The 14,930-nt window shown below is 35.3% G+C and overlaps 3 protein-coding genes across 3 annotated transcripts in view; all 3 read right to left on the reverse strand.

The window, feature by feature from the left end:
• LOC105172856 (probable N-acetyl-gamma-glutamyl-phosphate reductase, chloroplastic) overlaps positions 1-3,336 on the reverse strand; it is a 4,655-nt gene extending 1,319 nt beyond the window's left edge. The window contains exons 1-11 of the mRNA XM_011094444.2: positions 3,138-3,336; positions 2,817-2,963; positions 2,387-2,494; positions 2,028-2,114; positions 1,813-1,863; positions 1,590-1,661; positions 1,256-1,375; positions 964-1,024; positions 769-849; positions 397-476; positions 230-319 (exon numbers count right to left, since the gene is read on the reverse strand). Coding sequence (XP_011092746.1) covers positions 230-319; positions 397-476; positions 769-849; positions 964-1,024; positions 1,256-1,375; positions 1,590-1,661; positions 1,813-1,863; positions 2,028-2,114; positions 2,387-2,494; positions 2,817-2,963; positions 3,138-3,200 — 960 coding nt within the window. The 5' untranslated portion in view covers positions 3,201-3,336. The remainder of the gene's footprint in view (positions 1-229; positions 320-396; positions 477-768; positions 850-963; positions 1,025-1,255; positions 1,376-1,589; positions 1,662-1,812; positions 1,864-2,027; positions 2,115-2,386; positions 2,495-2,816; positions 2,964-3,137) is intronic.
• Positions 8,306-13,622, reverse strand: LOC105172857. The gene is made up of 9 exons (XM_011094446.2): positions 13,151-13,622; positions 12,326-12,514; positions 11,986-12,083; positions 11,718-11,808; positions 11,429-11,632; positions 11,094-11,347; positions 9,661-9,751; positions 9,339-9,555; positions 8,306-8,745 (listed from the first exon to the last, which is right to left on the reverse strand). Exons 1-9 carry the CDS (start codon positions 13,337-13,339, stop codon positions 8,534-8,536), a joined length of 1,545 nt encoding a protein of 514 aa, XP_011092748.1. The 5' UTR covers positions 13,340-13,622; the 3' UTR covers positions 8,306-8,533.
• LOC105172972 (leucine-rich repeat extensin-like protein 4) overlaps positions 14,643-14,930 on the reverse strand; it is a 3,074-nt gene continuing 2,786 nt past the window's right edge. The window contains exon 3 of the mRNA XM_020697425.1: positions 14,643-14,923. Coding sequence (XP_020553084.1) covers positions 14,643-14,923 — 281 coding nt within the window. The remainder of the gene's footprint in view (positions 14,924-14,930) is intronic.

The following is a 14,930-nucleotide window of genomic DNA, read 5'->3' on the forward strand; positions in this document are numbered from 1 at the left end:
GGGATGTTTTTTTTGACGGAGAAGGGGGGGGGGGGGGAATGCAGCCTACTTTTATGATCAAACAAGAAATCTTAACAATCTTTGACTAACAATCCCTGGTTTTCGGATGGCTCAGCCAGTACGAAAGGAGCTTCTAGTATATGATTATGATCATTATGCGCCTGATAAATGACATTGATAAATCGATGGTATCAAATGTTGACTACCAGTAGTGAAATAAAGCATTTACCTCATAAAAATGCCTTAAATGGTGATATAGATCTTCAGTAGATGCTCCGGGGGCCATTTCCACATATATAGTTGATTGCATACCACGGCTCTTTAAGATAATAGAAGTGAATATAAGATTGATAATTGCTGTATCAAACTTCATTAATCTTGGTGCAGCTGTATTACCATTGGCATTAAGTGTGGGGTAAAGCTGACAGTAACTTTTGATTTTGCAGCCTCTGATAATCCTTGTTCGATTTCTGGCACTGGAATCACCAATTGGAAACAAGTTACTCCTTTTCATAGTCTGGGAATGATGCCTAAAGTGGGCTTGGCTTCTATGTGAAATATCAAATCAGAACCCTCATAACTTGTTTCTATACATGCCAGCAAGAAAGTAGGCCAATTCTCATGTCATAATGTCCGAAAATGAGTGGGCAGCTCATAACCTCCATATACAGATTACCTTTGCCCAATCTCTGAAGATTGTCTTACTGTTTTTACAATAGTGAAAGTCTTGCCAGAAGTACAGACTGCATGCTATTTTTATTTACTTACCATGACGATGCCTGGTTACACCATAAGAATGTATTCCTTCAGCTATTTCTGTGTACAAATTAGCTTCCTTAGCTCCACGCCCTGCATTGAAAAAGTTCCAAAAATTAATCGGTCGCAGCAAACAACCTTTTTTTTTTTTAAAAAAAAAATTATTATTGCAAAGGGTTGCCAGAAGGCTGTCCACAAAGTTCAGACCTGCTCCACTAACACCAGATTTTGAGTCAATAATGATACTCTTCATTTCAATGAGATTGGCCTGTAACAAGGGGAAGGGAACAGGATAAGTACTGCTGTTATGTAACTTATGTTAAAAAGGATCTTGTTTTAGACTGAATAATTCAAGCTCTCCCTAGTTAGGCCTGGTTGTGCAAGATGATCCATGGTTTATTGCAAGATACAGCATATTAGATTACCATCCCTTATTAGCAACTTATGACATACATGCAACTAGATATGCAGATATTTCAAATAAGTACATAGAACCAACCTTTATCAAGGGGATAAGTGGAAGCTGAATAGAAGTTGGATAACAGCCAGGATTTGCAACTAGGCGTGCATTTTGGATCTCAGGTCGACATATCTCAGTCAAGCCATATACAGCTTCTTTCTGCATTTACCAGCATAATAGACTTAGGTGCTGTATCTTCTTTTCTTTTTTCTTTGTCCCAATTTTTAAGTGTTTGAGGAAGAAGGTAACAGTCGTAAACTCAAACCTCTTCACAAATCATTGCGATACATTATAAGTGCTCAAACCAGAACCTTATGAAATAACACCATATTGGAAGTTCATTGATTGATCAGGACACAAGAAAAAATTCAACCTGTAATTCCTGCGCCCTATGAGGCTGACCATACCATTCCTCGTACTCAGCAACATCTTGGAGCCGAAAGTCCTACATAACCATCAATATGACTTTGATAGGCATGAGTCACAGAAAACAAACATTACAAAAAAGATATACACATTATGCAAAACAAGACATAGCATTCCTAGGATCTTGGAACTAGGAGAAGAACGACCAGAAGTCAAGAAGCCGAAAATACCGCAGATAGATCAACGATTTTCAAACTACTCGGCAGACCTTTGATAATTTCCTGCCAAAACAAGAAATATTACTTCTTCTGTACAAATAGCAATAACTGTGATTACATATCAAATGTATGAAACAGGGTATTAGGAAATACAAACCAGAATAATTGCAACTGCATCAAACCAACAGGCTCAGAATGTAGGAGTATGCAAATAGATAGAAAAGAACCTGAGTCGTCCCATGAGGCAAACAACAGAATACAGCATCAACAGTGGAAAAATCTGCATCCTTAACAGCAACCATATCCGGCAAATCCTGTAGAATCATATATATTAAAAAATTTTGAATATCACCTAACAACAACCGAAAAAGCAATACCAAAGTTGGGCTACTGGTAAACTTGAGATGTTTGACGATGGGGCATAATGAAAAAGGTTAAATAAATTAAAAAATTAGATGCAGTTAAGAGGAAAACATAAAAAGAAAGCCAGTGCAACCAATGAATAAGAGAAAAAAATGAAAAGGCAAGAAATTATTACACAAAAGATGGTGCAATTTCATTCACAAGCACGACACAGTAGACATACTTGTCTGACCAAATGAGGAAACACTGATCCAATCGATTGGCCAGCTTTCCTATCTGCCGTCATCAGGGTTATTTGATAGTTCGGATGACTTGCAAGAAGTCTAATTATCTGCAGCCAAAAGACAACCACTTAAAATCTAGACTCGCAAGAACAAAGTCAAACAGCAAAAATTTACAGAAAGAAAAATAAGTCTTAACAATAAACACAACATCAGAATCAGGTCTTTAGAACACTCCAAACACACACTTGTTCACACAGAATCTGAGGTGCTGTTCGAACTAATGGCCTATGGCTTGGAAGAAACTAGACCACTAAGCTCGTAAGGCCCAAGCATGCATCATACGATCAGAACAAAATAATTCTGAACATGGCACCGGTAATAATCCACTGTAAACAGACATTACAGAAAAGGTATGTAGAGGAATGCTACCTCCGAACCAGTGTATCCACTGGCCCCAAGCACACCAATTCGGAACTTCTCCGACCTCTGGGTCTTAATCTCTATGTTTTGTGGTACTGATTTAGCAACAGAAGCTCTAACACAAAGCTTCTTAACCATTGAATTCTTGACTCCGTCCTACAAAAGTTAATTGATAAGTCACATTATTCATCACTAATCGCAACAAACTAGAAAAACCCACGAACCAAATTCTTTACATGAATAAAACATAAGTTAATACATAAACAACAAAAAGAGAATGATACAATCCAGTTTTGCAGGAGGAAGAGTTAGACCATTTTGACTATTTACCTGGTATTTGACGAAGCAGCCTCCATCAATGCAGATTGAGTTCAAAGAGGATAAAGAACCCATCACGGAGAAAAATACCTAAACAACGAAGAAATCAAAATTAAACTGGAGAAAATAAAAAGGGTTCAACTTGAAGAGCACCTGGGAGCCTTGAAGCTGAAATTATGTGTCCGTTAATTCGGGCACCACGAGTAGTGCTACTTTTCGAACTAGAGTCGCATTTATGGTGGTGTTTTTCATCCGTATAAGCTTAATTTTAGTTCAAATATTAAAGAACAATAGGAAAAGAAACCGTAGACACAGTCGTGGGTCGATATGTGGGCTTCACAGTTTGTATACACATCATTTGGACCAGCCCAACAACAGGCCCAAACCAAGATTACTAATACCAATGAGATTAATTATCTGGTCAAGCCCAATCCAATAACAACCAACAATCTCAATAATAAGCCCAAGTCCCAATCTCAATAATAAACTTATTTTGAAAGTCATTTGCCTCTGAATGCATTCATTCAGAGGTATTTTGTAATCTTATTAAATCTTGTTATGATATTTTAGAAATTTAGAATTTCCGACATAAAGAAGAGGGATTTTTGTTGGGACAGGGAGGAAAGAAGAAGATCTCAAGGAGAGGGGAGAAGGAAAATATGTAAAGTAACCCTATACTTCTTTTCATCGACCCGATAGTTTTTACAAAAATATTATTCTTAACCTACAGGTCGAGTAGGGTTCCGAACTATCCGACCCGAATACCACCTCTAAGTATGATACTAAAATTCTTCAGCTTTCAAGTAATTTTTAATTAGACGAAAAGAAATCAATGAGCCATAGTTTAGTTGGGCAAAACTAAGGCCCCATAATTATAAGTCTATGAGTTTGAATTCCACCAATATATGAATTGTTATTCTACTAATTTAATAGGAGGATAAATTACAGCTACCTCTTCTAAAGTTTGACATAATTATAAATATTTCATCGTTGTTTGAAAAATTATAAATACCCTCCCGATTCTAACGTTCATGTAACTTCGAGCATATTCCATTAAATTTTCATCAATTTTTTTTTATATTATTTCAAATATATTCTTTTTAAAATAAATCAGCAAGGGTAAAGTACTCATTTTTACCTCACTGTCTAAAGACTACATAATTATTTTCATTTGAGAGGAGTATTTGTAATTTTTCAAACAACGAAAAGGTATTCATAATTATATCAAATATGAGGAGAGACAGTTGTAATTTACACTAATAGTAATCATATGTCTACTTCAAATAATAATTTTAATGATTGACACGATAATAAAATTGTAATCGATTTACTTAAACAAAAAAACAAATTAAATGAAAAGAAAGTGAGTGGATGCACCAATTAACACGGACTCTTAACATGATTTCACAATCTTTACAAAATCTTATAAAATAAGGAGGAAAAATGGTATTGGCGGCTGATCAATCTTCCAATCAGGTGCCTAAACACACCACTTGTCACATGTTAATCAATTGTCATTAATACAGAAATGTGTGTGGTAGCAAAAAGCAATGATTCATTTAAATAATACCAATGCAAATAATCAATAACCATTTAAATCCTACTACTATTTTTCTTTTTACTTCAATTCAAAGGAACGACGTCGACGTGTACGGAAACTTTGTGCTCCATAATTGGAATGGGAATATGCCTTTCTTCCTGCCTGTAGGAAAACACGTTTCTTTCTACTACTGTTGCGCTTTTTTCTATTTTGTTTTTTGGAATTAATTACGATATTGTGGGGTATCTAAGATAGACATAATGAATAATGCTTACAATCAAGGCAAGATTCGTGAGTGAACAATATGCATAATCAAAGCCAGAAGGCATAGGCCCTGCCCCACATTGTTCTCTCATTATTTTATAATTAAATAAAAGAATATTATACTGATTTGAACTCGTTGTAGTTACCATATCTAAGAAAATTCAAGCTACAAATTAGTTTTTTTAATTGAATATTATAAATGTTGCCCATTTTTGTTATTGCACTCTTATTAATGTACTTGATACTTATCTGGATTTTGTAGAAATAGGGGTTAATACTTCTAATATTCTTAAAAATATCAAATAATTAACCTGTAAAATAAAAATTAGTATTTTAATGTTTAAATGGGTAGACAATTTTGAGAAAAATAAAGCAAGAACACTAAGTAATATTATGAGAATTTTAGCAAGTTTGTTGGTAGAATGTGTAGAGATCGTGGGGAACATGCTTGCAATAGTAAATCTTGCTGAGAAATCAGTGTTGATGAGATGAAAAATTAAATCGTGTATGAGGGTCAAAGTGACCTTGAAAAAACATGCTAGCTTTTTTGATCTATCTAAACTTTTATTTATAGAAGCAGGATGAGATAAATGAGGAGGTTGTTAGAGCTTTGTTAAGATATCTTGGATCTTTTTGGATGTTTGTTTTTCCATAATATAGTTGGTCTAGTTGTATGTCACATCATTCGCGTCCTACATCACCAGTAACATAATCTGCCACATTAGTAAAGAAGTAGCCAATAAATGAGGGAATGTTTACTTGTGATCAATTTTATTTAGCAATCTAGTCTACAATTGTCATTTGTCATTACAAAACGTTCCTATGAGTAACGTGTAATTTGAGGTGTGAAATATAGTTGACGTGCCCACTGGGCCTTCGGTCATCAAATGCACACTGGTGTCGTCCTGATCGCATTGAACTTGCAAGAAGAATACACCATGCATTGAATTGATTAGGTATCGACATCTCATAATACACTCACATATAGGTAACAAAATTTACATGGGATGGCATTCAGATTCTTGACATCCATAGAAATCTTTTTTACACAAATCAAGTTTAGTTGAATCGAAACAATCACAAAATAAGTGTAATATAATTATCATGTGATTGATTATTTTTTTTAAATTGTACACCAGTCATATACACAACAAGTGTATTAAACTTGTCATATAATTAATTTAAGTTGAAGCAAAGGCAACGTGAGGTAGAATTTGTGATTAAAGATGGAATAGGGGCAAAGAAGAGGGATAAGGCTCAAATTGACTTGTTCCAAAGTAATAACAAAGTCACTTTCACAATATGAAATATAGACAGTAGTCCAATAAATAATACTAGCCATAAGCCATTCCTTATCTGAGATTACTCCTCTCAAACCTCAATTATTTGCAAGTGTGAGTTTGTATTTTGTGTGGGTATGTGGGAGGGCGCTATTGTTTATTATAAAACTTGTCCCTTGAGAGTTCAAAAGGCCAGATACACCCTCTCTCTGTACCAGCCCTAATCACTATAAATACCCCAAGAACACATCATTTCTGTGGAGGAAAATACGCGGAAAATAGAAGAAAAACAGCTACCCATCTAGACAGAAAATAAAAGCAGAATCACCATACGTACGTACATAGATTTGGAGTGATTGAAATGCAGAAGCTGGAAATGTGCTTACAACTGTTGAAGCTTGCAGTGGAGTTCGCGATGGCGTTTGTGGAAGCGGTTGGGTCTGTATTTAACCAGACCACTTCTCCTGCTTCTGCAAATCCTAATCGCGCAGTTTCCGTTCCATACATCGGCATCGTTCCTTGATTATTATTATTATTTTTTGGTTTGAGAGGAAATGTCATGTATATTTGCCCTTTTTCTTAATACCATTTTTATGTTTTTTCTTCTGTTTGCTCATGAAATTCATCGAGAATCAAGAAGGGATAGTGATGTATACGTGCCTTTTTTTCTTTTTTGGAAGTGAGGTGATCTTCATATGAATAGAGAGAGTTGTGTTCTGGAGTCGATAAATCTGTGCAGAAGGAAATTTGAAGAAAGTTGGGATTTGATCTGATTGGTTTCTGGTAAATAATGCAGTAACAGAAATCTGGTTAGAAAGCTCTACCTCATGCTATAGCAGAACAAGTGCCATAAATCATTGAACTATACAAATCAAATTTATTGTAATTATCGTATAATTGATTCAAATTGAGATAAATCAATCTAAATTAGAATTTTTTATGGACTTCAGAGTTGAAAGGGAGAGAAGCATGGAAATTTTGAGAATGAGGCAGTCAGTCAATCAGGATGTCTCAAAAAATATAATATTAATTAAAAAAAAAAAAGAAGATCTATTTTAAATTTAATTATAAAAATCATGAGGTTTTGCAGTAACTATTATATTGTTAGGACACCATCCATTCTTAATTCAAAATTGAAATAACATTGCTGGGCTTCCAAGAAACGTGATGTTGGACCGTTTTCGATACCAAGAATTGACTTTGTATATTACTGGTAATGCAAATATTTAATTAGTCTTTACGAGATTTGCATGGTTAATTATTATTATTATTATTTTCTGAGTAATCCATAATCTTGGCAGATGCTAGTGATCGGATACGCCCCTTCAAAATAATACCATAGCATGATTCTGGAATAATTCTGCATCTCTTTGTTCTAGTAGGTGGATGAGATGGTAATCTTATCTACGTCTTTCTAAAATAATGCAAAATTCAATTATTTTGACAAGTCAGAAACAGCTCTATTATAAAAATTATATAAATGACCACTTTATTTGCATGGACGCATACAAGAATAAATTGATTTACATTTGTTGTTCCAAAAAATACAACAATGTATATTTTAAGTGATTTTAGGATGATTGCTACTCTAAATGCAATGGACACATCTCAATTCTTCAAGACTAACCTATAAAATATACCACGATTAGAACTACACAGAAAAAGGCCCAGACTATCCAATACATAAGTTAGTAAATTCTAGAAAACAAATTGAATATCATAACAAGAATAGAGTAGCAAAAGTTATATTTTGATACATAAAGAACAACTATTTATAGAATTTGTCCAATTGTACGATTACACATGAGCTATTGATCACAAAATGTTACAATGGTAACACTCAATCCGTACATATTAAAGTTTTGGAGTAACAGAAGCAAGATTGTAAAAACCTTGAATTAAAGAAACGGATCAAAGCTTGTGTGAAAATCTTAAGTATTTAGCAGGAAGGTCGTGTCAAAATATCCCCGTATCAAGATTAGACTGTAATTAACTGATAACTACATTATAATTTATCCCTTGGTATGACAAAATGAGAGATCAAACGAGAGAATTCCAAAATGGTATTTAATGCAGGGACACTAAAAAGCGGAGGGTTAAATGTTAAAAAAATGGTTCCACTAACAAGTGTTCCTGAGTGTATAGTTTCCCTTCAAAAACAGGCGGGATGCGAACAGCCAAATGCCAATAGCAAAGTAGAAAGTAACCTTATTTTTGGGTTCGATACGAACCTTCAACCAGAAAAATAAACCAAGATTATTTACAAATAATAAACTAATAAGATTATCTGTATGCACCAGCAAATAGATAATCTATTTCAACTTTCAAGAACTGGGTATCGAGGTAGAAAGAACCACAAAGGTCAAACATTGCAGCCCGTCCTGCATTTTACCCAACGCTGTAGTATGACCGGAGCGGAGACTTTCAGTAAATGCACTGGCCTTTTCTTGAACAGATTTCTGAGTGACAACTTCTTGAGAATCCGTAGCAGCACTTTTAATAGCTGATTGATAAGCTTCTGCTACATCTGATATACCTGAGAAGTGAGACTAAAGATTATTAGATGAAGGGAAAAGACATGAATCTCATTCGTTAGCGTTTATTGTCATGGTAGGGAGAGTCGAGCTAAAGCAGCCAATATTTAATATTTATAGTGATCAAGATCTTTCTACCAACTACAAATAGTTCACAAACTTTATATCAAAGAAGTAACAATGGTGATGCCACCTTCATATGTATGGATCATACAGGCTTCATATACTCACTAAAGACTTGTTACCTGTAGCGTCTCATCCTTATTATGCAATCATTACTTCATTCGGAAATGAAAATGCTTAAATGTGGCACATGCAAATGGTTTAGAAAGCACAAAAAATTATTTCCCAGTTTTTTCCTTCGGCTTCCTATTGTTTGAAGTTATATCCTCAACAACCATTGAAGCTTTTTCTCTTTTAAGGGGGAAAAAATAAAAGGAGAACACTGAGTGGTTAACCTCAACCAAGGCTGTAAGCCAAGGAATAACAAGTACAGACGAAATAATTTCCACATCAAGTAAATCAAATTGACCAACTATAAATGACTACAGGAAAAGCAAGGTGAATATATCTAAGATTCTAAACCATAACTTACCAGTAATGAAACTATTGAAAACAGCTTCCATATTTCCAGTCATAGATTGTGCCTTCGATCTGATTATTTTAGCCTTTTCCACAGAATCCTCAGGCCAATCAATCAACCCAATTTCCTCCTCAATCTCTTGGTCTTGCACTTTGTTGGCATTAGATATGATGGATTTCCCAAGCATCAGCAGTTGAGATACCGAACAACAGCACATTTCAGAAAGTCTCTGTCAAAATTTTACATCCATCAAATCATTACTACAAAACTTACAAACTAGTTATTACTCGATTAAGAAGATTTTTGTGGAAACTGAAATAACTCGTATGCATACATGAACACCCTCTGAATGAAGAGAATCAAGCCTCCCAGAGGTTCTCTGAATTATGTCATTTGGAGACAGCCCAACCAAAGCATTAGCAAAACTGCAAAAGATCAAACTCTCTTATAGCTTTACAAATTAGAACTGTGTTTTCGTTCCAAGATTTTGTAAAGTGTAAGAAGAGAGAATATAGAAGCCAGGAGTTAAATCTCTCTTCATATGATGCCAGAGTTTGATCATCTCATTTCCATTAATTTTGCAACTTTTAAGCAACCACTAAGGATGTCTTTGGATTTGGAGCTAAAGATTTCAAATCCACACCCAACAAATTCTTTGAGCTTGTTGGATAATTATATGTTAAAGCATGTCGGATCTTTGAATTCCTATTTGAACTATATTTTGTGGCATTATAATGGATTTGAACTCCTTTCCTCAAACCATTCCTTCAAATCCAAATCCTCCGCTCCAAATCCAAATGTAACATAAGGAAATTCCATAAGTAGATCTGAAAGGGTTAAAACTCCCAGAATGAGTATAAGCATGTTCAATGACCTAAGAAAAGAACTAGTAAACATCTCTAAAAGGTATACATTGGTTTGAATTTCGACAAGTCAGTAGATCATCATTGGAAAAGAAAAGATACCTGAAACTTAAATACATAATACTTGGATGCAAAGAGTTGAGGCTGCATCCTACTACCTCTACCATTTGCTTACAAGACTAGTCTCTACTCATGTGCATGTGGTAATAAAGAAATTTACTGATGATGAGCTGCGTTATATACCACATATATCAGCTTTATTTAAAATTATGATTCAGCCATTTCTGAACACAATATCACACAATGGAATCAATGGTATAAGATACCATGAGCATCCTTTCAGTGGCTTTTCCACTTTACATTCCTCCACTCACCCCTCACATAATGAAATTCCCAGGTCATGCTGGTTTGTTTTGAGGTTTACCCATTCCTCAATGTTATTTATACAAACTGAGAATGAGACGATGACAACAGAAAGAAAAACAAGAATAAACGCCACATGCACCTAGGCAAGAGGTAAAGCTGCAGGATTCTTATTAGACAGTTCTAGAATCTAGTATGGCAATCAACAGATTCTGAAACAGGTCTATTTGGCTGCATAAGAGTCCAAACAAAAGCAAGACATATGAAACCATTTTACCATTTTAAAAACATTTGGTAAGAGACCTGTACTTCAAAGTTCAGCCATAGCTCACGGGAACTCATTCCTTGAGATGTGCTACAGCCATGATATAGTCAGTCACATACACATGCAAACAGACACAACTATATGAGCCTTAATAAGAGTAGCAGTAATGCAAGTCTTAAGATTACTGTCAGCAGCCACACAATGTCATCATTAACACTCAAAACAGACTACAGATCATGAATAAGAAGAAACAACGAGAATGCAAGGTAAATTTACCCTGCAGCCAATTCAGCAGCCTTGCGGACACTGGAATCATTCAAATTTCTTAATTGATCAATGTTGTCATTATCTCCAGCCTCTATTTTCTTCCCTTTTTCTAAGTATATGTTACCATCAATTTCAGCACTTAAGCTGAAGATCTGTTGGACTTCTTTAAGCTTTCCATCATATGTAGATTTTTGTTCAGCAGAGAGTTTAGCTTTTCTTCGGTTATATAATAGCGCATGATGATTGGACAATGCCTCCAACTCCTGCCAGGAAACTCGTATTAAACATCAAAATCCCATATTACTAAACTAAATGCACCTAGATGAATATTGTGAACGTAGTACCTCCAATTGCTCTGGACCTCCATAGATATAAAAGCATCTGTCAAATGTAACTTCTTCAAACAGTTGATCATCATCTATCAGTCCATCACTTTTCTTTGAATTTTTCTCAGCGTGAATCCCAGTCTCTGAAATTAAAAGATCCATAGTTTCTTTTCCCACTAGCTCTAGCACTTGCATACCCTTTGCTGTAAAAGCTTTTCCTGTCTACATGGGTTAACCAAGACCGATGAATTGTGCCACAGCTCCGGAAAGAGAAAAAAAAAGAAAGGAAAATGGTAGCTGGTCTAACCTCTAACAGAGAAGGTGCAAGAGAACTAGTTGGCCCTGGTAGACCACCATCTTCAGTTGATCCAGTAAAACTTGAAGCTGAATCCTCAATCCTAAGAAAAATAGAAAATCATCCTGGATCACCAAAATTGTGATATTCCTACAATGAATAGACAAAGCTATAGATGTCTCCCAGTTGTACCTCTTTATCTACAAATTGTGATACTCCCACAATGATACTTTAGACATAGTAGATGATGCTGTCAATGAATGAAAAAGGAAAGACATACTTGTGAACTAAATTGGCTCCTTCTTTCCATGCAGTTCCCAAGGCTTGCCAAGCTCCTGAAGTAAATGATTCTACTGAAGTATCAAGAGCCCTTAAACCCTGCATAGACGTTATAAAACTCAAGTTGATAAGTGGAAATTAAATTTGAAAAATCTCTGAATGAATTGGACACCAAAACATCTCTGAGTGAATCAGTTTGCAGCACTCCATGAAACAAAAACAAATTAGAATCATGAAGAGATGGCCCTTTGATATCAAGACAAAGAGGGAGATCAGTATAGAAACAGGAAAAAAGATGACTGTTGTATAGCATGTCTCACATATATATTTATATGTTCAACCTGGCTAAGAAAGGAATCTTCACTGGCTTTCTCTAGTTTGTCAAGAGCTGCTTTGCGCAGCTCATTGCTTTCGTCATCACTTTCCTCTTTAACAGCAGATGCTTCCGTACCATCCTCCTGAGAAGATTCTGAATCTTCAGCGATAGTATCCGAAATGCTCTTTGCTGCTGTCCTAGCTGCCTCAACAGCCTGCATTCACAAAAGCATACAACTTAAATAAGCAACATGTAATTCCACCAAACAAATGGATGTGAATTGATCTGAGCATCAAAACTGAAATGCATTACAGTTCTTCGGCCTCGCAATTCTTAATAAGTGGGCCAAGGAAAGAAATAATAGTATTTTTTGAGATTTTCAGTAATACCTACTGACCTATACGTATTCTCGGAACAACAACATTTTTGCCCGACTTACTAATTTGCCTATAAGGAATCACAAGACCTACTCACAGAAAATTTGCCAAGTACAAGCTCTACAAATGTAACGTTATATACATAAGTGATAAACTAGATGAATTTAAGTCATGATGTCAATACACTGCATTTGCAAGTTTATATTCACAAACCATCAGCAAAAATAAAACAGAACTACTAGATCCATATAACTTTAAGCTCCACTCACACTTCCGCGAAACAAATAAAGAAAAAGATCAATCACATAACCTGACCAATCACACGTCAATTCCATTTTCAATTAGCTCGACTCACGGCTTATACATCATCTAGAAATAACATCAATCTGAGCCTAACGACCGCGAGATAACATAAGCGAAAGAGTGTAACATTTCAAACTAGAGTACTCGTTGCCTATGTAACAGAGACATACATTACGAGAGATCTCCTCAGCGGCGACAGCAGCAACTTTCTGAAGATCTGATAGGTAAGACAGCGGTGAAAAACCCCAACCGCCCCAACCACCGCCGCCTCCACCAGTTTCTCCCACCGAAGAAGGCTGTCCGGCGGCGGCGGCGGGCGGCTCCTCCGCCTCAGAAGGCTTCGCCGGGTTATCCGCCATTCCACACCAAAACTACGCAAACTTTCCTCAAACAAAACAAAACTTGTACAAAAGTTTCCGGAAATCCTGAACAAAATAGAGGATAGCTTTATCCTTTTTCCTTTACAACCTCAGGGAATAACTAGAAGTGAGATTTGAATCTGACTACAACTAATTTTGGAGGATTTTAATCTCTAGGAATGAGCCATTCGCAGTGTTCTTTCGTCGTTTATTTGAACCCAAACTGCTCGCGATCTGGCGATCTGGCACGATGTTTTCATGACGGCAATCGTTATCAAGCTGCGCCGTTTTGATACTACTTAAACGCGGTCGTTTGCAATGTAGAATAAACTCGTTCAAATAACTAATTTAAGTAATATTTAAATCATTTTTAAAACCTTGTTGATTGTTAGGTTTTCTTTTTCTTTTTCTTTTTTTTTTTCCGCACACACCCGTACACTCACACTCATTCAAGTTTAAAGTCGAGATATCCCGTCGTAATTTTAACTCCAAAATTCAATAAAGTAACAATACATGAGTTATTAATTAAGGTATATAAATTATACACTTTCTGTTCAGATTTTTATCGCAGTTTGTGATTATGATATCATAATTAATTTTTTAAAAATTGAATGTTAGATTCTATAACTTTTAATTAAATAAGCTATGAAATTTGTTCTGCATTTAAATAAATTAAATAGGTCGAATAAGATAGTATTCGAGTTTGAATTGAATTTTAATTTTAATAAAAAATTAATTTTGAAATTTATCTTTTTTTTCTTATTATGTTGGACGTAAATTAGTTATAATCAAATTAATTCGGGTAGTTTTATTTGTCATAGATATTTTATCCTTTTTTTGTTAATTCAATTTTCAAATTTATAAAAAATATATATATAAAAAAGGACTATTCATACTATGTTTTTTGGCGAGCTTTAGATGGATGTAACGATATTTTACTATGATGAAAAAACTGAAAGTCTAGAACTATTTAATTAATTAAAGTAAATATTTGTTTGCTTTAATTAGTTTTTTAGTAAATCAATTAAATTGCATTTGATCATAATCATGTAATTGCTCATAAATAATGATAATTAAAAACGAAGTATATGAACAAACAATTAGCAAGAAAATAAAATAAAAACTTGAATTTTTGAGCTAGAAGCTAAGGTATTACATGCAATATTGAACCCACGTTTGAAATGTCACGTGAAATAATTGCATATTATGTATGCATGTTGGATACAAAATTTGACTAAGGGATGACACTATTTTTCACCTACAAAAATTGGCAAGAGTATATATATATGTGATGTGATGCTCCTTAATAGCCCGGGATAACTGGCGGCGGTGGAGATGCGTAGTGGGCTCCCAAAATAGGGGGGAGTTTGGTTGGCGGGAATGCAAATGGAGGTGGGGATTGTTGAGCCGCTTGTGGTGGCGGCGATGATGAACGGCCAGATGGTTTTGGAGGTTGTGCTTGTGTCGGTGATGGGGGTGGAGGTGAGAAAGCCGGCGGTGGAGGTTTGTTAGTTGCTGTTGGTGGTGGTGGAGGTGATTTTGGCTGTGGGGGTGGTGGTGAGGGAACACGCGGCGGCGGGGAAGCTTGTTG

The sequence above is a fragment of the Sesamum indicum genome, linkage group LG10, assembly GCF_000512975.1.
Source record: "Sesamum indicum cultivar Zhongzhi No. 13 linkage group LG10, S_indicum_v1.0, whole genome shotgun sequence".
NCBI lineage: Eukaryota > Viridiplantae > Streptophyta > Magnoliopsida > Lamiales > Pedaliaceae > Sesamum > Sesamum indicum.

What these genes read in the sequence shown, in the direction of transcription:
- LOC105172857 (XM_011094446.2), bottom strand. Translation starts at nt 13,339, where the DNA reads ATGGCGGATAACCCGGCGAAGCCTTCTGAGGCGGAGGAGCCGCCCGCC. An exon ending in TTGCACCTTCTCTGTTAGAG is followed by an intron (nt 11,633 to 11,717) that starts GTTAGACCAGCT and finishes TAACCCATGTAG; the next exon opens with ACAGGAAAAGCTTTTACAGC. An exon ending in TTCATTCAGAGGGTGTTCAT is followed by an intron (nt 9,556 to 9,660) that starts GTATGCATACGA and finishes AAATTTTGACAG; the next exon opens with AGACTTTCTGAAATGTGCTG.